This window comes from Equus quagga, chromosome 1, assembly GCF_021613505.1.
Source record: "Equus quagga isolate Etosha38 chromosome 1, UCLA_HA_Equagga_1.0, whole genome shotgun sequence".
NCBI classification, from domain to species: domain Eukaryota; kingdom Metazoa; phylum Chordata; class Mammalia; order Perissodactyla; family Equidae; genus Equus; species Equus quagga.
Window position 1 is genome coordinate 85445626 of NC_060267.1, and position 22472 is coordinate 85468097.

The 22472-nt window shown below is 42.2% G+C and overlaps 1 protein-coding gene across 10 annotated transcripts in view; it reads right to left on the minus strand.

Moving 5' to 3' along the window:
• The window catches only part of DENND1A (DENN domain containing 1A), a 519789-nt gene that overhangs the window by 209949 nt on the left and 287368 nt on the right, over positions 1-22472 (minus strand). For 9 of the 10 annotated variants that reach the window (XM_046662949.1, XM_046663004.1, XM_046662994.1 and 6 more), the window contains one exon: positions 7270-7315. The exons of the other annotated variant lie outside the window; for it this stretch is intronic. In XM_046662949.1, the coding sequence (XP_046518905.1) occupies positions 7270-7315 (46 nt within the window). The remainder of the gene's footprint in view (positions 1-7269; positions 7316-22472) is intronic. 10 annotated transcript variants of the gene reach the window in all.

The following is a 22472-nucleotide window of genomic DNA, read 5'->3' on the forward strand; positions in this document are numbered from 1 at the left end:
TCCAGTTACTTTTTATATTATCAAGCAAGTGCCAGGGTTTCATTGATCTAAACTTTGCCTCCTGGTTTTATACTACTAATTACAAAGAATGTTCGATATAGTATTTTTAAAAAGCTCTTCACATCCATTATACCAGTGAATTCTCACAACTCTTGGAGATGGATAATAGAATCTTAATTTTACTGATGCGAGAATGAGCTATGGAGAGGCTAAGCAACCGGCCCCAGCCACAAGTGTGCTCGGAACTTCTCCCTGGCAGAACATGAGGCTGCCAGACACAAACCCTCCTCTCACCTCACCACAATTCTTAGTGCATGGCATGGAGGCCACCCTGGGAAGGAAAAGCTCAGGGAAAGGTGCGGACCTCTGCCCGGGTTGTGGCAAGGCTAGCCAGACAGGAGGGTGCACAGAGCAGAGACAGAGGCTCTGGGGTCTGACAAACCCACTGGAGCTAAGGAACTGGATGCAAATTATTCTACCTCTCTGAGCCTCGACTTCTCCATTTGCAAATATGGCTATCTCCTACTTGGCAGAGAGATTCTGAGAAAGGTTCAAAAGTGAACACAGGTAAAGCACCTGTTTTGCATTGAGTGTTTGGCATTGAGCTAGGACTCAGAAGATGTCAGCTTCCTCCCAACCCTCTCCCTTTCCTGTTAGAGCTCTCCCCAGGAGTCTATGACTGAGACTACCAGGTGGAATTTTGCATGCAAATATCTCTTTCTTACAAAGCAGCACTATGATTACTTAGCACTAACAAATAAATCTCACATAGAAGTTCTCAATTCTTGTGAGGACACACATACAAGTCACCACTTATACCTGAATGTAATTAGGCTCGGAGTTTTGCATTGCTTGCAGTATTAACAAATGTGAACTACATCTCACTACTGTCTACCTGTGGAGTCCTGTGAAGAAGCAAAATGGTACGATGGTAAACAGGAAACATTCTTCTTCACTCACTATGAAACTGTTTAAAAACAAATAGCCAAACAAATGAACAAAGGATTAAAGACTTTCTATGCCGGGGGGGAAAAATGAAAAGAAAAAACTAGTTAAAATGGTGCCAACTCATCTGACAGAAATTCAGGTTCTTTGAGATGCAAAGGAAAAAAAGAAAATCATTACTTTTCTTGTCTGTAAATAAGTAAATCCTGTTATTTTGTGTAAAAGCCCCAGAGTTGAACCAGGAGCCCCACTGCAGACGTAGACAAATGTTGCCTCTGGATCCAAGAGACCAAGAAGCCCTTTGCCTTGGCACCTGCATGCTGTCCCCAGAATGGTGGCTCAGTGCTGTTCCAAGCACTTGGTGCATCTGCAAAATCAGGCGCTAGGAGCCCCAGCTAAGCCCTCCTAGATAACAACGGTGAGAAAGAGAGAGGAATGCTCTGAGCGGCCTGTCTCCCCGTGCACCCATCATGTGCACTTGAAATTGCACTTGTCGGGAGGCAGCTAGGGGCCTGCGAACTTGGTACCCAGGTCTTGCTCCCCCTGTTCCTACTGCCTGGAACTACCACTTCGTATATACTCTAAATTTATACCCTCAAACTGGGCTGCAGAAAGATTATCTAACTTATAAAAAGTACTTGGAAACAGAGAGGAAAAGACAAAATCTAGTAAAAGTGGTGCTTAAAACTTTGAAGAAAGCCATCACCACAAACACCTCTGCCACAGCGTGGTAGCAAGGGAACCATTCAGAAGCTTAGGTTTGGGATGCCAACATATCTGAATTTTATATATATGGTTGTGGTGTGTAATTTACTTAAGAATTACCTTGATCTTTACAAATATCAATTTACTTTATTAACATGGTTAAGCAGTTTCCAAGCATTTTATATGGAAGGACTGTGTTTCTAATGGCCCAGAAGGAGAAGGCCTGACCGTGTCCCTCCCCTGTTTACACCCTTCAATGGCTCTCCGTTGCCCTATAAAGTTCAAACTCTTTAACACTGCTTACAGAGCTGCATGGCCTGGCCCTTCCCTGCCTGCCTCACTCTTCTCTCTCTCTTCTGCTCTAGGCTCCTATCAGACACTGAACTACTCACACTTCCTCAAAAACTCCATGGTCTACACTTGAGGCCTTTGTAGATATGGTCCCCGTTCCTCTGCCTGAATTCCTATTTGTCTGTTAGGTTTCAGTTTAGGCATTCTCTTCCTCTGAGAAGCACAGCCCTCGAGGCTAGGTTTGGTGTCTCCACTACCAGAGCCTATGGCATCCCAAATTCACTGCAGTTACTTTCTCCTTGTCTGTCTCTGCTCTAGGCAGAACTCTGCGAAGGCGAGGATTATGTCACATTCACCGTTTTACACAGAACTCCTAGTACAATGCAGTGCCTGGTACACAGAAGCCTCTCAAAACGTTACTATAGAAGGCAATGTACACTGCACACCTACCCCATTGCAGACACTGGGATATGCTGGACACAGACAAGACTCATTTATTTAACCTTCACCACAGCCCTGAGAGATGAGTACTAACTGCTCTTACAGATGAAGAGAGTAAGGTACAGAGAGACAAACTATCAGGCCTGAAATTACCACAGCAGGGAAGCGGTGGGGCAGGAGACTGAGAGCACATTCATCATATCTACAAAAGTGCCATTCCCATCCCTGATGCAGTGCCCCCTGCACTGCAAACCAGGAGCGAACAGGGCAGGCACACATCAATTTTGTTGAAACTCTCTTTCCCTAGGGAATGAGGGTGATGACCCTTGGAACCTAAGAGTTCCTAAAACACAATTTCAAAGCCATCAACTTAACAATGTAAATAGATTTAAGGCCATCGAGGAAATGAGAACAGCAATGGTTGCTGACCTTTGTTGAGCTCTTTCTGTGCCAAGCACTAAGCTAGGCAGCTGATAAGCATTATCTCACTGGATCCCCCAACAATCCTATAAGGGAGGTATGGCCATTGCCCTCATTTTACAGGTGAGAAAACAGAGGCTGAGGGGTCAGTTACCTCACCCAAGATCAAATAAGCAGGAGGTAGAGGAGCCAGAATGCAGAGCCACATTCTAACCCCTGCACCTCACTGCCACTATGTAGGCGGAGCTTCATTTACAGGCTAACCTGAGCCACTGTCTGAATCTGTGTCACTGCTATTGCCTTTCCTTCCTCCTTCCTGATCATTCTCTACCAGGAATTATATAAAGTGCCTTCTGCATACATCCCTGATGTCACTCTGAGTCCTGTACACAAAGCACTGTTTGTGAAGCTTGGGAAAGAAGGTCTTCATTTATCAATTGGAGAAGCATCAGCTACTAGACGTGACCTAGCACCTGCTACCAGATATGGCACAGAAGAGAGGATGCAGACATGTCTCCTGAACTAAACTGAGGTTGAGAGAATAAAAGGAAACAGTCACTGTGTAATCTGGCCACGTTTTGGTATTTCCTAGCTGCCAGCTAACATGATCATTCTCTTTCTCTCCAAGAAGAAAGTAAGTCTATGCCAATACCCTTGGCTACCTGCTAACTTACCAGTGGACTCAAATTAATGTTTGCTTAAATGAGAGAAAGAATATAAAAAGGCATAAAGAGGGATAAGAATGACAATGAGCTATAAACTTGTCACTTCAGAAAGAAGGAGGACTCTTTAAGGTGACTAGGGTACCATTTAACAAATAGCAAGGGCACCCTGTAAGAGCATGAAGACTAGAATTAGGTCTTTCCCCAAAATAATCTTTTTTCAAATGAGAATACTAGGTTATAATTTGTATTTCTTTTTGTGTAACAAATTTGAGTGTCATAAAAATGGTTAAAAAGTCTTCCTATGGTAGCTTTTTCTAAACTTTTATGAACATCTGCCACATTCATTTGAAGTTTAAAAAATTCTGGCACATATGCAAAGGCATAATAAGGTGCCTATAGCTTTCAAGAAAAAATAACAAGACAGTCAAAAATAAGCCTTTTGCTGAGTTGCCAGTAAGAAAACTAGTATGCGAGAGGAGATGGGCCTTCCTGAGCTCCTTCCTTGAAGAGCTTTCCTTTGGACCCAGGTATGAGCTCCTCTCCAAGCACTCCAGCCCATAGTTCCTGGGAAATCTCAGGGGAAGAGTCTCCCTCCTCTGATGGGTATAACAGAACCAGACAGACCCAATCAAAAGGCATGACTAGAGCACTCTGAGTCGCAGCTGAAATCCTTGGGAGGAGACTAGGAGACTAAATTTCAACATCTGAGAGTTCATGGCTGCCCAATACTCCCAGGAAATGCTACTTTATTCACACAGTGTCTTAGCTGGCTTCAAGAACGGGGTGACTACTCTTTTTGTTTTTTTTCAGTGCTGACTACACAGGAGTTCAGCATGGCAGGCCCCTCCCCAACTTTAGTCAATCAACAGGGCTAAGATTTACCTTGGCCAGTGCTTCCCGAACCTTCTCACTTAAAGCCCTTCAAAGGCTGAGCAGAGGGGACTTGCCCCATTCACCTAAGTGCAAAGCCGTATCAAGTTTTACATTCAAAATGTACACGTATTTTGGATTGTATGTTTTACTAACAAAAGGCCTTGTTTTAAATTACTTACAATCATATATAAAGTAAAAAATATTACTCCATCTTTAAGTAAAATTATGGTGCTGGCTTCTCTGAAAACAGTGATGCCGACTGGAGGGCTCTAAATGTGTTCTGAATTACAGCCCTCCAAGCGCTCTTCAATCCTTCTTTTCAGAAAGCACCTGCTTGGTGCCCTGCTAGGTGCTGAGGACACCACAGTAAATGAAGCACAATCCTTGCTCCCAAAGAACTCATGCTCCAAGGGATGAGGGAAAGGGACAGGGAAGCAAACAGCTATCATCCAGAGCAAGAGGTACAGTAAGTGAAAGATGACAACAAAATGGGAGGACTCCTTGGAAGAGCTGGAGAAGGGCAGGGCTCAGCGACGCAGACGGTGGGAATGTGGGTATGTCTAGGGAGCAGCAAGAGCACTGGCTAACAAGGGACAGCGAGAGGCTGCAGGCTTGACAGCAGCGGAGAGACAGAGCAGAACTCACGGGAAGTGCAGAGGAAGACTGGAAGGTGGGCTACTGCAGGGGGAGTGAGCTGGCAGACGGCAACCCACTAAATGCCAGGACTACGGACCTGATTTTATACTCATCTGCACATCTTCAGGATCTAGCAAAATGTTTGAAACATAAGAGTTCTTGATTTTGCTTATCAAATGAATGAATAAGGCTTTGCAGGAATCCAAGAAAGCAAAGAAAAATGTCAATGAAGGCAGTGAGGAAGGAACAGGGTGAGAGACATATCAGAGACTTGGTGACTCTGTAGAGAGGAAGAAGGAGGAAGAGAAGCACTCAGCCACGCTCCGTGTGTTTCACGTTGGTGCCCATACAGGCAATGGTGCCATTCACAGGGACTGGGAGCACTGGAAGGGGAGTGGAGTAGCTCGGTGTGTGTGCGCATGTGCATGTGTGTGTAGATAATAAATTGTTTGGGGATGACTGAGTTTGAAACATCTGTAGTACATTTAGGTGAAGTTCAATTGGCACGTGAAACTTTGGACCTGGCTGAAGTTCAGAGAGAGGCATGCCCATGTTAGAATCCCAGCTGGAGTCATGGACATTGCCTCGGTAGCTGAAGCAAAAAGCCTTAAGATGATTAGAGGGCATGTAGAGAAGAAAAGCAAGCCAAGACTAGAAACTTGGACAATGCCAAAGGTAAAGGGACATGAAAAGGAGTCTGAAAAAGCCTGTGTTGGAGTAGTCTGGAAGGCAGGAATGAGCTGTGGACTCTAAATGGTCTTTAGATTATAGTGTTTTGAACTCTACAACAATTGGCACTAAAGGGCTATTAGAAAGTATTCAATTTTAATTTTCACACAGGAGCTTTGAATACACTTCCAAACTTGACAAACAAAGGTAAAACAGAGAAGAAATCTCTTCAATCTGATCTAAATACACCATCCAAGATAGTCCATAAACTGTGTACTGTATGTGCTCAGGGCTGGGTGATGACAAGGAGGAACTGTTAACAGAATGTAGGAGCCACATGGCCGTCCTGTCAAATTAGAAATTTGAGCAGATTTCTGTGGTCTATTTTGATCAAGATTCTCAATGTCAAACAAACAGGTTTTTCGATAACCAACTTGTTTCATTTTCGTAAGCACAATAGCAGAGTGTGCAACAGTTAGTGAAGAAGCAGGTGGTCCTCGTCGACGTGAAATGAAGGGAACAGAAGAAGAGAAGTAGCACTTCCTTTAAGACATGCAAAGCATCATCACAGACGGACATAGCTGTAGATTTTCCCTCTGAGAGCTTATCTCCTGTGCAAAAGAGGCAAGCCCCCACCTCACACCCCATTTTGCTCTGGTACAAATTTAAGCTCTCTCCTAAGGAGGAAAAATCTTAGGGTTCATGTCTACAAATCAGTGGCACTTACAAAAGCACAGAAAAATCCTTTATAAGAATTGCTATCTAATTGGTACAGCCATGCAGAAAGCAATCTGGCATCAGATTCATCGCTTTGACCAAGCATTTCTACTTTAGGGGTTCTACGCTAAAGAAATAAGTCAAGATGCAGATAAAGCCTTATGCATAAAGATGTTCACTGAAATGCTATTTATAATAGCAAAAAATTATAAACAACATAAGTGTCCAACAATAACAGAAAAACGGCTAAGTTGTGGTATATCCAAACAGTGGAATGACAGGTAGCAAATTAAAAATTATTATTACTGAGAGTGAATAAAAATGTGTAGAAATCCCCATGCCACAATATTGACATATAAAAACATAAAAATATATATATAACACATATCAACTATGCACATTTATACAAAATATATATTCATAGAATAAAGAGGAGGAAGAATAGTAAAATGCTAACAGAGGTTGAATTTAGAATAATGGTATTGTGGGTAATTTTAATTTTCTTCTTTACACTTCTATACACTTTTTACACTGCTTTTTCTACAATGAAAAATGTGATATTGTTATGATTTAGAATAAACATCATTTTGAAAAGCAAATCATTTCCCTTCTCTTGTTCAAATCTTTGAAGAACTCTTTCCTCCTGCCCCTTCGAACTTCACTCCCTCACCCATGAAAACTGACAACTTCGAGCAAAGTGGAAAAACACTGAAAATAAGAGCCCAGCGGAAAGGGTCTAAGTTGAATGCTCAGCTCTGTGCACCTGGGAGGGGACCACACGTGAGGTGTTGCTTCGACACGCTCCCATGTGTAGAGCTGGGAATCCAGAGACCGTCTCTTTTCCACCACTGTGTAGCAAAACAAAACCACAAGTAGAGAGATCTGGGGAGGAAAGGAGCCAACTTACCTCCATTAAACTTAAATGGATTCCTATGAGGTAGGGCATGGGAGCACTGTGAAGAGAAACAGAGACACACAGCTGCTTTAATGTCTGTTGCTTCCGGCAGAAAATTACAGATGGTTCACTATTTGGAGAAAAACTGTTTTAATAAACGTATGCACAGTTACATTTTCTTTCACAACAAAAATCCTAATATGACATTTTGTTCCCAAGCCTAGAAATTTCAGAAGAATTTCAAAATGCAGGCAGCACAGGAAGAGCATCAGTTTAGGCGTTAGTCCCTAAATAGCAGCTATGCAACTGCACAGCCTCAGTTGCCTTATCTTTAAAATGGGATCTGGGAAGAGAACTGGCAGGTTGCTATCAGAATGAGAGAAAATATACATTGAGAAACTAGTGCAGTTCCGGGTACAAATGGGAACTATTATTGCCATGATTACAACAGAAGACACAGTTAACAAGGTTGAATGGAGGGCAAAACGTGTGTCAAAGAAGAATGATTTTTTATTTGCTGTTTCCTTCTGCCACCAAAGACATGTGATCAAACTGTCCATTCTGATTGGACAAAGTACATGGAGAGCTGCCAGCAAGCATCTCCTCCCCAAGTGCACACATACCACCAGATGACACTACAACTCATAAAGCCCCTTCCAACTGCTTCACTCACAGAGCATTCAGTTCCTAAGCTAGCAACTCAGCAGGAGATGAGAACCCAATTCCAAAGGTTTTAAAACCTGGGCATTATGGATTGATCTCCTTTGGTTTCAGGAGTTTGTGTGCATGTGTATACATGCAAACACGCATCATCACTTATGATGCTACTTACCAGTGATAAATGTGCTAGGCATTATACGAGGAACGTCAAATTCACCCTTCCTAATCCACACAACCACCATGCAAGGTAGGTGTTTACCCCATTTTACCGAGGAGGAAACAGGCCTAGAGGGCTTCAATCACTTATCCAATGCCACAAAACCAAGTAAGTAGCAAACCTAGGATTTGACTCCAAAGATTCTTCCTCTGTGCCACACTGACTTCCAGAGTGTCAGTACAATAATACCGTACCTAAAGCCTGTAAGACCAAACCTAAAACCTTTGGGCCTACCTCCCATACTACACTTTTCTTGCGGGTAGAGAAGGGAGGTCAAGGAATAGGGAGGAAAAGAGCAACTGGCAAGTTTTCTCTATGTCTCTCCAGTATGTGATACATTCCTCTGAAAGGTGCAGAGGGAATTTCATGAGCCTAGAGAAAAGACACCTGGCTCAGACTGAGATGACCAGGTACCCTTTCCTCTGGGGCAGCAAGGGGGAGTGGAAGTGGACCTACAAGGATGGCTTTCTTGGGGACAGGGATGGGGAAACAAGGAGTGGGAAGAAAAGAGAAAGGAAAGGTTTGTTTGCAAACAAAGGAGTTTAGGCTTTATCCTGAAAGCAATGGATAGGCAAGGAAGGTTTTTAAACATCAGATGTGGATTTTAAAATTGCTCAAACATTTAAAAATAAGAAAGGGCACAATTCCCTCATTACCATTCAACAAATAAAATTCTTCAGGCAAAAATCCTTCCCCAGAATATGAAATGTCCTCTTTACTACAAATCTCAGCAGTACTATATCTTGGGAGCCTGTAAAACAGACTTGAATATTAGCAGCACAGTTTGGGAACTATTCTTGTGGAAGACTTTTGTATTTGATAATAGCCAAGAAAGAATTATACACACAACTGCAGTGAAAGTGGAGTTGTCTTTTCTTTCTTCTTCTTCTCTCCTTTTTAAAAAAAGGTATCTGCTGTGCACATTCAACTTTTCTTTGCTTCTTAGGGCAAGGAAATGCCCTATGATATTTTTTCCCCTTAAACTGTAAACCATTAGTTTAGCTGCCAGCTACACAAATGCTCAAACTTCCCAGTGTGCCTGGCTCTGCTGTCCAAGCTTTTTCCAGTATACACTGAAATGAATGTGTTTCTAATTAAGTAGCTTCAGGAACACGACAGCTTCAATGTCAAAAATACAAAGTCTGAACCCTGGCAGGAAGTCTTCTGACTGCAAATGTCTCATCTAGTGGAACCTAGCCTAATGTAATGAAAGGAAGCAGGAAGAGTGCAAAATTCCAGAAAAATGGCCACTTATTAATGTGTCCAGAAGCACAGCCTAACACATAGAAGGGAGAAAAATTCAAATCCATGATATTTAGCCAAATCTTATCAACTTTTCCAGCTCCTACATTCAATCATGTAATTCACCAATGACCTTGAGTTTTAATTCAAATTCCAGAACTGAAGTTCCAACAAATCAATTAATGTACAGAAAAAGACATTCAAACAACTGTGAGAAACAGGTGAAAATAAATACCCACAGCAAAAGCCTCTGTATAATTTAACACAGGCTCTTACCAGAAAAAGAAATATTTCGTAGAATTTTGAATATGTAGGTTTTAATGCCATGCCCTTTTGTTCTGCAATAAAAATCAGTGATACCTTGGAAGAGAGGAAAAAGGAGTGTTACAGAAGTGACTGCAGATGCAAGAAGGGACAAAGCGGGACACACTCTTCAGTTATTGCCAGGTAGGCAGTATTTAAGCCCAATAATTTTTCAAAGAGTAATCATGGCCTATCATAGAAATGAAGTTTCTTAGCCAAGTATTGTTAGGGCTGCAACAGCTCTGTATTTAGAAAATATTTAAAACACATTTATTCTGAAATCACAGCAGCTCCATGTTTTGTATGAATGCAAATTTGGACAAATACCTTTTACATTGTCATCATTTGCTTACAAAGCCTCAAATACTTCCCTGAATCTACTGTATTTTTGCTCTGCAAATATACTAATTACAAATTCAAGTGGGAAGAGGGAAAAAAAAGAAACCCAGAGTCTCTTTAACATCTCAATGTAGCAAATACCTAACTGGGTAATTCTAGGTGCGTTCTGAAAACAATTTCTATTCTCAATATACCTCAATAGTTATTGTAGCTACTGACTCATTTTCTTTGGAAACCTCTTTTCTTTGGCTTTTTATTGTAAAGAGAAATTTTAGGGGGAAAAAAACTCACCCATGATCACGTCATCTTAACACAAGTACTTTTATTTTTGTATTATTCTTCTAATAGTGGCCCACATTAAAAAACATTTTTATATCTTTGAAATTATAGAGTGCATATATTTTACTGTTTTCTCACTGGCTACATTAACATTTCCCATATTATACACAATCTTTGTGATTATTATTTTAAAGACTACGTAATATTCCACCAAGTATGGAGGCAGCATAATTTACTGAACCCTATTCCTAGAGTTAGACATTAAGTCACTTTTAACTTTTCAGTATGAGTAACATTATAACGAAAATAAACAACTTTATGTGCATGAATTCCCAAACATGGAAATACTAAGTCAAAGGGCAGGACTGATTTTTTAAATCTTTGGTTATATCTTGGTAAAGTATTTTCTAAAAGGGCAGTAACTGCCCCAGCAGAAATTTTCCAGGATTGTTGCGAGGATTAGAGATAACCTACGAAGCGCCTAGCACAGGGGCAGCATATGGGAGGCTCGGTAAGTGACTGTCATCATGTCTAAATGGGTTCTCTTCAAGCCCTTGGCATGGCTGGCACCTCTGGATCATTCTCTTATCGCCCAAAGAATGGTTTCTTGTTCCTTCCCTGGTTCTGATGGATATCTGGTAAACCCTTGAGGAGGATGGTCGAGACCCCATGAGGAGTATGAAGTGCTTGATGTCCATCATCTCTACACATGGGTCTCCGAATCCACGCACACTATCCTGTCACCTGCCTACGTACTGAGTTCAGCAGGATTGCCTATCACTTTCTTCAGAAGGCAATCTTTACTCTCGAGTTTACATACCACCAACAATATAAAAACTACCAAGAAAACTATGATTCATTACTTTCTTATCATTTAGAATGACACATTTTAAAAACCACTTATCAGTCTTGGGCATATATTAAAAGAAAAATACAGCAAAATTAAGTGGTTACACTATTCCTAAAAAGCTTCTTCACACTCAGAGTCTGACTCATCTGAATCATTTTCTGATTCAGAGTCATCAATGTCAAGGTATCCTGACATCAAGGGTTTCTTAGTAACAAAACGTAATGAAACTTCATCTACCAGATCCTATCTTCCTTTATAAGGTCCTAAAAGAACTTGTTTGTTGCTTTTTAAGAAAATATGAATGCAAGCACCTGTTTCACTAACAGCAGATGAACACCATGCTTCTCTGCCCTGGTCCCTTTCAGTATTCACAGTGATTTCACGTTTCAACGTTGAATCTGAGTGCAATTTTGAAGACATTTTAAACGGCAATCAGACACTACATAGGCAGAACCAACAACACACATAATTAAATTAAAGCGGTGAGAAAATTAACAGCTATGACCAAGTCCATGTGTAGGCAGGCCATGACAACTGTGTCACAACTGCCCTATGGCTGACAGCGATTGTGGGATGCCATTGTACATCTCTGAATAGCAGAACAGGATATATCTGTACCGGGCCTTTGTTCTTGGGGAATTATTGCGCTGACTTCGTCAATTACATCCTGGAAGAATAAAAGCTATTCTTTCTTCCTGCTCTCCTGCAAAGGAAAGGGGTTCTGCTGCTTGTGTCAGGGAACTGACAATATAATGACCTTTACCTGAAAGGTATGTGTCCATGCTGTCCCATAGCACATACCCAGTACTTCAGCCCAGAGGAAAGGAGTGCTGGTATGCCAAGGAGTCTATCCACCCAATCCTCTTACAAATTCTGGGCCTGTGATGCAGAGCGCTTCTCTTACAGGTATGTCCTGCAGCGAGAGCTCATTCCTAGCAATGAATATGGATACTGCAGACTTATTAATGGCCCTGTAGTCCATGTTCATTATTATTGCACTTTCACAATTTGTTTAATTCCTTTCCCCCAGATAACTAGAACCCTCTTAATTATGTTCCCCTGAGGTAAGTAGTTACTAACTGGAAAAGAGTCAGGTGAAATAAAGGGACACTGGCTGCTCAAATATACAAAATACAGCTTCCCAAGACAAAGGGGGAGGGGAGAAGAGGAGAGCAGTGGGTGGGAGTAGAAAGGTTCCCACCCCCAGGTAAGTAACACCTCTTAGATCTCTAGAAGGAATTAGATTAGAGCTGCCCAGGGATTTGGAAGGTCCACTGTTTTTCTTTTTTTTTTCCCCATATAAATGCACAGTCAGCATTACAGTTTACACATCACAGTATCCACCTCACCTCTTAGAGGCACACCAAAGGCATTACCTTCCTAACCAAATACCCTGATAGGCAAAGGGGATCCCACAAGCCTTTCCTCAGTTTGCCATTTTTAAAGGAAAAGAAAACTCTGAAAGAGGTCTTATTCATTTGCTATTGCATTTTTTTTTCTTTTCTGAAAAGAAACAAAAGCGTAAACACTGCTTGTCTTAGAGTTTTAAATTCTGCTCTGAAATAATGAGGCCTGACATTGTTAGAGAGGTTAAAGGACAAAAGAATGGGAGAAAGAACATAAATGAAAATCATACGACGCATCTCGTTGGAGAACACAAATACTCATAGTTTGAGTCTTACTGAGAGTGACCAGATAGATGGTCTACAGGCTAATCTAATGGCCAGTGCTGCACAGGGAGCCAATGAGAGCAGTCAGCCTTCACTGCACTTTTGCTGTGAGCCAGCACCAGGCTAAGGGCTCGACAGGGAGTTTTCTCTTGGATTCTCACGACAACACTGAGGTAGGTATTATTATTTAGCATCATTTTGTAGGTGAAGAAAAAAGGTTGGGAAGCTAAACAACTCATTCAGGTCACGCAGCTAGTAAATGGCAGAACTGAGACTAGAACCCAAGTCTGTTATGCTAAGATAAAACAAGCTTATTGTTTCCCAGGAATCCAGCATTTGCAAGGATGGTGGAAGGAGGAGTGGAAGGAGGTTAGGAAGTTTTCTAGGACCTGCACCCTGAGGGCCGGCCAGCAGCTGTGCCAGTCCCAGGCCTGGCCATGTTCTGAACCTGCTCTGCCCGTCAAGCACCATCACTCAGATCACCCCAGTGGTTGCTCATCTCCCTTTTAGAGGCTTTTGTGTGGGTTGCCCATTTGGCATAAAGCACATGCTAATTTGTATGGTTATTCTTGACTCTCAATCACAGGAGAACCGAACTCTGTTTCACAGAGTCCATGATGGTTTGCTAACGCAGAGCAGAAAGAATAAAGACAGTGGAGCTGCTACGTACTGAGCACTCACCAAATACCAAGGGCTGTGCAGGAGGCTTCAGTGACCCAATCTCATTTAATCCTCAAATAATCCAATCTACACCACCCATTTTACAGATTAAAAAAGAGATTCTCGGAAACTTGCCCACAGCCACAGTGATTAATGGTGATTCCAGCCCAACTCCTTCCACTTCAAAGTCCCGTAGTACTCTTGCCTAACAGTAACTTCTCTTAGCCATTATGTTACACTAAAGAAGAAATGGTTATTTGATAATTATAGCTGAAAAATAAAACAGCAAGTGAACACTTCATAGCCAGAATAAAACTACATTTGCCTTACTAGCTTAAATGCATTAATGGATACTCTTTTTTGTTTTAAACAGGATTTAAAGCTGTTTATATGAATATGTTCAATACAGCAATAAAAGCAGGAAAATAAATAGGGGCAAAGGGACAAATCACAAGCAGGGGTGAGCTCAGCACTTCAGTTGGGTGCTGTGAGGTTTTGCACACCTGCTGGGATGGCCACAAATTTGACTCTGAGCACTCCAGCTGCCAAGCCCAAGAGGGAAACAGGCTCAAAACATGATTCATGGTGTCCAGAGAGAAAAATTAGAGTCATTCAGGAGCTTGAATTTTGAAAAAGCAACCAAGAGAAAAAGAGAAAGATAACATCTTATGGTACACTTACTATGTGATCAGTGTTTTCCATATGCTGATCAATCAACAGATATTACTATGTGTCTGGTACCACATTGGCTGGAGTGGAGAGGAGAGAAAAAACAGTTCTGGTCCCCTCGTATTTGGAGCTTACAGTTAAGAGCAGACCTTAAATAAGCATATTACTGTATATGGGTAGACGGCTGCGAGGAGACTTACAGGGTGCTATGGGGCGGACCTACGGTGACCTCATTTCATCCTCGCAGCAGTCTTGAAAGGCTGATCTCCATAATTTACAGAGGAACCTACGGCTCAAAGAGGTTAAGTGACTCAACAAAGGTCACAGCTGGCAAGAGGCAGAAAATATGGCTTGAAAAGTAGAAGGGGTATGAATGCCAGGAGTTAATCAAGATTGTCTTAGGAGAAAAGGTACTCAGCTTCTTGCTTAGTTTTCAACTGGCCCTCCTTGATTTATGAGCAATACCAGAGGATGAGGACCCATGGAGGACAGGAGCAATTCTAGACAGGGAGACGAGGCAGAGACTGGCTAGTTTCCATCTGCAGGTTCGGCAGCCAGAACACAGGGCTTACAACAGTGGAGGAGCTCGGCGTGTGCAGTGCTGGGCACCGGAGATGGTTTGCTAATACGAGACACATGTACATCACTGGCACTCATGGGTGAAAGGGGGAGAGGGAGGACAATGCCCTTCTGAGTGTGGCCCTGTGGCTTCCTGGGGTAACCTGGGGGTTGGGGGAGAGGCCTTCTAGAGCTCCAAGCCACCGAACCCAACTGAAATGAACACATGAGTTACAAAGATAAAGCCTGGATGAAAATCTGGAAAGGTCAACATCAAAGCCTGTAGTAGTCTGCCCTTTTGTGCCTCCTCGGTCTACCGGAAGGAGACAGACTTGGAAAACATCAGGAAGGGCTCCACGGCTAAGACCACTGCAGCAGGAGAAGTTAATCACAGAGGAAAGGTCAGGAGACAGGGCTCTCCATTGCCCTAGAGAATTCACTGAGAACCATAACAGCCAGAGCCAGCTGAAAAACGGAAGTCTCAGGCTGTGAGCCACCAGCAGCCCATGAGATCCTCGGAGAAATGCAGGAATGAATGAGGTACAAAAAATGAGAAGAGAAAGAGGCTTATGGATAAATAAATGAAGAGAAAGTAACCTCCTACCCCCTAAAAAAAGAGTGTAAAAGTTGAAAATGCCACTGGTAATAAGAGGAAAAGATTTTCTCTTTTTTGTCTTTCAGGACTAAGATACGTCACATGTCAAGATGCATAGCATGCAATTACCTTCAGATGTTCTAGAGGAAGACAAACCCACATTTGTTGAGAGATTATTCTGAACCTAGCACTGTGCTGGTGCTTCATGTATTCTCACTTGGGCCAATAACAGAGAGAGGCAGGGACACTTATCCCAAAAGCCCTGCCATGAGGTAACTTCTTCCAATGCTGAAGCTTCTGCGAAAATGGCATTTCACAGTCTGTGGCTCCTGCTCTACTTATAACCAGGAACATATCTAAAATGTCTTTGTTGCAGAGACCACTACACTGTGCCTTAGAAGTTCCAGAGTTTTCTAAGTGTTGGGTTCAAGACAGGGTCCAAGTCAAGGAGGAATTAGGATTACATACAGAATGCGTCACAAGAAATGGAAAAGCAGTCCAAGGCTGGGTCATATAAGCAAGGGTCAGAGCCAGCTATGTCCCACAGAGGTAGGTCAGAAACTAGAGCAAGGGAAGCAGGCTGTTACCCCTTACCAAGTCAGGCAGCAGGAGGGGGACTGGGAAGGAGGGACAGGCAGGGCATGTCCAGACACTCAGGTACAGATGCAGCAGCAGAGGAGGTGGAGGGCCACAGGATGGGTAGGCTGCAGTCAGAAAGGTTCCCCAAAGGTGGGTGGGTGAGCTGACAACCAGCATCCCCAACCAGGGACGGGTGGTTACCATTCCCACGGCAAAGGGATCCTGCAAGTCTCAGTACCATCGTGGGAATGTTGGTGCTGAGGCTAGCTGACAGCTGTCCCACTGTACTCCTAGCATCTGTGCCATCAGAGGCTTCTCAGATGGACAAGGTTAAGGGTCTGATGCCAACCATTTGTATAAACTACTCATTTTTGTAGAACATTTGCTTTTTGGTGTATATACTTTCACACGGTTAAGTTTTTTTTAATATAATAAAGATGATTACCTTACTAACAACAATAAAGAATATATTAAAAATCTAATGGATCTGGAATTAGATAACAGTGGTGGTTGCACAACCCTATGAATATACCAAAAACCACTGAATCGTATACTTTTAAAAGGGTGAGTTTTATGGTATATGAATTACATTTCAATTAAAAAAATCAAATGGGAACTGGAAAAGACAGTTTTTCTATAGAACCTATAGTATAGATAGACATAGATTCCTACAGAATCTATAGCATAAATAATGCAAAGAGCCCAGCCTCTTCTCTCTCCCATTTCCCACCAGGAAATTGTAGAAAGCTTCCTCCAAAGGCTCTTGGAATTTTCAGTTTTGAGTGCTGCTGAAGGAAATGAGGGTGCATCTCAGTGCAGGGCTCAGTGACCACCATCACTAACAACTTCCTTTTAGGTGCTTACTTGATGCCAGGCTCTTTACGGACAACATTTTGAGCTATAAGCTTGTGCACGAGGAAACTGAGGCTCAGAGAGGTTACGTGCCTCACCCAAAGACATATATTCAGTAGGACCAAAGGCAGGATTTGGACCCAGAACTTTGACTTCCAAGCCTGAATTCTTTTCTACTACTCAGCTTCTCTGTTCAAACCTCAGGGTCAAGTTTCGCTGAATATTACTAAGGGGTTTACCTAGCCATCTATAATTTCCCTTTGTTCAACCAACATGCATTGTGCACTTCCTAACCATCAGGCCCACCACAGGCCCAACTTTCCTTCTTCTTCTGTCTGAAACTGAAATCCTGGTCCTTATCCTCTCCTATGTCTCCTAGATGAGCTCCTGTTTGCAGTGGTTCCACCTCCTGAGCAACGGGCCTGTCTTGATCCCTTCCTGCTTCTCATCTTAAAAAAAAAAAAATCTCCGTTCCCTCACACTTGCCTGGACACCTGAGTTCTTTATGAAGTAGTGTTTTCTCATATCCAGAACCATCTATAAGCTCCTACCTTCCTATGCCCAAAGCCAGGGTCATAGTAGGCACTCATAAATACTTGCTGCAAAATAGAAAGACACAGGTTTTGCTCACTTGTTGGAATTCAATCTTTAACAAAACCTACATAGTCCAGAGTTTGATGTATCCATAAGAGAATTTTAGTCACACCTGTCTACCTAATCCACTTCCATCCCACCTGGATGTTGTGAATTTCAACTGGATTGTTGGGTCATTTATATACACACACACACACACACACACACACAGACACACATTAATATATATTGACTATAAATACATAAATAATAACAAAAATAGCTATGGGACACCTCTGTGTATTAGTAGCAATTACTATTCACGTTCAACACAAGAGAAAGCAGGCTCAGCAAGGATCAGTGACCTCAAAGCTAGTAAACTAGAATCACAGCCAGGTTTTTCTGTTTCCATCACACCACACTTCATTGATTTCTCTCTCTGCCACCAAGAATATCAACAATTCCACTTACTTTAGCATCAGTTTATTCCCTATGCAAAATTTCATGGCATCAATGAAGACAAAGATTAGAATGGACCCAGCTCTGATCATCTAGATGTCACTTCACAGTGTCCAAACTGATGCCCCCTCACCCACATGGACTATGTACCCTGTGATCAGGCATATTTCAGACTGTTTGTTAAAAATCCTAAAGGGAATACATGACGCAGCATATAGGGGTTAATTCGGAACTCTACATGCAGCACAGATAAAGAGCCTAGAACTAGCATGTCTCATAGAGAATCTGAGCATGACTACTCTGAGTGGAACAAAGGCTTCCAGAATCACCTGAAAATGTCAGGAAATACAATGCATTTTACAAATTCAAATACAAAATCCAAACCTTGATCGCACAAATTGGTTAAACCATGCCCTCAGAGAGCATCAGGAGTTAGCTACTACCTTGGCTCTTGACCTGACTGTCCTTTGGGGGAAAGCAGTAACTTGTCCTGATCTGTTTTGGAAATATTTTATCACAAAGGTAAGTTAACAAGTGTCCAGAATAACCCAAATACACAATTCAATTTGGGAATTGATTTGTGGTCCTTATTTAGGACTAGTTCTGAAGGAGTAATGGAGAAAAAGGAACTTACATGGGAAATACCATATGGCCTCTACTGGGACTTATTAGCAACATTTATTAGCATAGTGCTTGGTACATAGTAAGTGCTCTATAAATATTTGCCATTAAATAAATAATTAATAAAGGATAACATAAGTCTACAATTAGAAAGTCATCAAGAAGTGACCATGAGGAATTTTTTCACAAAATCTTGGTGATGGGTACAACTTATTCTCTAACACTCTGGAGGATATTAGTAAGGAAAGCTTTCATATCAATGGCCTTGGATTTCAAGTGTAGGTTCTACTATTTCTTAGCTGTGTGATAGTGGGTAAGTCACTAAACCTCTCAGAGCTTCAATTTCTTACTCTATACAATGGAGCCAATAATATTTACCATACAGATTGATTTTGAAGATTTGTAATAATGTCTATAAAGAGCTTGACACATACACTGTACTCAATAGATGGTGATTATTATTATGGAATGGAATGCTGATTCTCAACAGCAAGTTAATCCTTTTGTCCCAGAAATGGGAAGGCTCTCCCAACACTGGCTGTGGTCGGTGCTGCCATCAGTCAAGGTAGGGAACATTCTCATTTTCACTTTCAAAGTCAAGAGAATGGCACAGATCTGAAGTAGAAAGGAACCAGCAGCACATGTTTTTAAATATTCATAAGGGCTGGAAATGTCTTACTCCTTTCGTTTTCTCTGCCATCTGCTTTTGTTTCTTTTCTTTTCATTCTTATGCCACAGCTGCAAATGAAAACAACCATACAATAACTCAAGTTAAATAAAAAAAAAATCAAAATAAAAACAATCTGAGGGGTAAAAAGAGAAGATGAATTATAAAGTTTTTCCTGAGCTCACAAGGCAGCAGAAGCAAGAATAACGTCTGATGTGAGTTAAACCTTCTGGAAAACAAAATCCATGTCCCATGTTTATAATAACCATGCTAGGAGGAACCACCACTTACTAAATGGCCCCTATGTGCCACCTGACAACCAATATCTCTAATTCCTGAAGCCACTCTTCAAAGTAGGTAAATTAAACCCATTTTACAGAAAAGAAATGGCAGATCAGAGAGGTAAAATAGATTTTTAATGATTACACAGCTAATAAGAGATGAAACTGAGATTTGAATCCAGGTTCTGAATCCAAAGCCCAGGCACTTTCCCTATCGCCCTCTTCAAAAATGGGCAGGGACATGAAAAAATCAATTACGGAAACATTTAGGGCAGACCATTGTACTAAACTGATTTATTCAGATAATTAAAATCTGTGATTATAGCTCTAATTAAAGTTAACTCAGATAATTGGTTGTTGTATTTGTGAATGTGCAATTAGAGTCTTCCACATAATTGTGGGGTTTTCAGCATCATATTTTCCATTTATTCACTGCATCCCAGAGCTTTGCTCTACTGACCTCTGTTCTACCAAAGGCTGCATTACAGCTCTTGGGGTCTCTGGGCCCCAGGACCATGACCTATGATACCAATAGCAGGGTCTAGGCTCAGCCCCATTTAACACATCTTTGTCTAGAAGTCAATGAACATCTCATCTTCAAGTGCAATGTAAAAAGCTCTTACAGCCTACACTGTTGTCCTGAAAACTCCTAGCAGCACGTACCTGAAGAAAAACTGGCAGCAGTGGTCCTCACGTGTTAATTACACTTGCGAAGTCTATTATGCATAGAAAGGGCACCTGCTGGCAGTGAAAATGACTAGAATCTGCCCTTCCTGTGCAGTGAGTAAATTGAGAGTTCATTTCTACAGGAGATAATAGTTTTCAGATTCCATTTCGTGTATCCCCTGCATGGGGACATACTTAACATTTAAATCATCTGCAGAGGAACAAATCTCCTTCAAATTTACATGTTTCAGGCTCCTAGCACTTTACTTAAAATGCTAGTTATCCCTGCTGGCTCTTACCACCAAGGATTAAACTCAATGGCAGTGAAAGCCACCAAGCACAATAGAATGAAGTTATTAGCATTGACTCAAATTTCACGACATTTGTAGTTTCTGACCAAAGCAGGGGTAGCAGGCTGAAGGTGATCACATCAAGCCTTGAACAGAGGGTCTGGTTTATCTCTTGGGGCCTTTTATTTCACCATTCTTACATTTTGCAGTTAATAAACAGAGACCAATCCCCACCAGCCTGCAATCATCCTTTGGTCAAATGTCAAAAAGTTCTTTCATGAAAACAAGAGACCAAGACAGAGACAGCTGTCATGCAGACAGACACGTCCAGGATGCAGGCTCTTACAAAACCCACTCAGGCTCTGCAAACAGCGTCTGCACTTGGAGTTTGGGAGTGGAGGTTCGGGGTGAGGAGGGCTCAGCAGGCTTTCTCGCCCAGTCTCCCTGTCTATGTTAGCCCTGCCAGCACCACGGCTCTTGCTGAGGCTGGTGACACAGCTCTAGAGAAGGCTAGAGTTAGGAAGGAAGCCGAAAAGAAGATCTCGGATCAGCTTCCACAGGAAAGAGAGAAACAGCTAATCAATCCTCTAAGCAAAGAAGAGAGGGCTGAGACCTGAGATGGCAGCTGGAAAGGACAACTGGCTAGAATACATACTGACTTTTTAAAAACGAACCTTTCCTTTATTTTTATTTATTTATTTATTTATTTTTGAGGAAGATTAGTCCTGAGCTAACATCTGCTGCCAATCCTCCTATTTTGCTGAGGAAGACTGGCCATGAGCTAACATCTGCGCCCATCTTCCCCTACTTTATATGTGGGACACCTGCCACAGCTTAGCTTGCCAAGTGGTGTGTAGGCCCGTACTCAGGATTCAAACTGGCAAACCCCAGGCCGCCGAAGCAGACTGTGTGAACTCAACCACTGCACCACCAGGCCACCACCAAAACAAAACTTTTCAACTATAAAAATTATACTTTTTCATTGTAGAAACATTTGAAAATATGGAAAATAAAATAAAAATCATGCAGAATCCCTCTCCCTTCTCCCCATTACAGATCCCTATTAACATTTTGGTTTATTTCCTTCCAGATTTCTGCCCCTCTATACATACGTATGTGTGTGAGTATCTATGTATACACACACATCTAATTTTTGTTATACACATACATATAGTTTGTTTTTTTTTTTTTTTTTAAAGATTTTATTTTTTCCTTTTTCTCCCCAAAGCCCCCCGGTACATAGTTGTGTATTCTTCGTTGTGGGTTCCTCTAGTTGTGGCATGTGGGACGCTGCCTCAGCGTGGTCTGACAAGCAGTGCCATGTCCGCGCCCAGGATTCGAACCGACGAAACACTGGGCTGCCTGCAGCAGAGCGCGCGAACTTAACCACTCGGCCACGGGGCCAGCCCCCATATAGTTTGTTTTTATAAAAATGTAATTATACAGTACATAATAGCTATACCAGGGCAAGTTACTAAACCTCTTGGGGTCTTTGTATACTGACCTGTGAAATGGAGCTAATACCTGCCTTACAGGGCTGTTGGAAGACTTAAGTGAGATTACAGATATAAAGGAGACGGTCCAGTGACTGGGGCACAGGAGATGTTCAACAATGGTAGCTATTATCACCGATGCAACTGACAGAGCATCTTCTTCTCCACAGTTTTGGGAATATAAGCTGGTTTTAAAGTAGCTAACAATTGAGCAATCAAAACTTTCCAAACGATGGAAAGTTAAAGTTGTACTACCTGAGAGGCAGAGAGACTACAATGACTCTCCCAACTCCACCAATCCCTGCACACAGAAGGCCCTGGGTGTTCCTATCTCGAACAGCATCAAGAGACACAGCTGAGTCTCTTCCAGGGAGACAGGGAGAACTCCCAGCTTTCCCGTAGGGCACATGTCTGGGGTGAGGTATAAGGGGGTATGTGTCTCTCTCTGTTGGGCACGCCTGTGGGGGTATGTGCCTGGGAGGGTGCTGGACGTTAGGGTGGGGTCTGGTAGCAGGTTCTCTGTGCTAAGGGGACTGGGTATCACTGTGAGTCTGTCCTAGGGGATATATGTCCCATTCATACCTTTTGTCTGTCCCCCTCACTATCTCCCTTCCACCTTCCTTGGGTGTGTGTTTTGTTCTTCTTTTCCCTCTCTCGCTCCCCTTGCCTTCCTCTCCCTTTCTGAGTGTGAG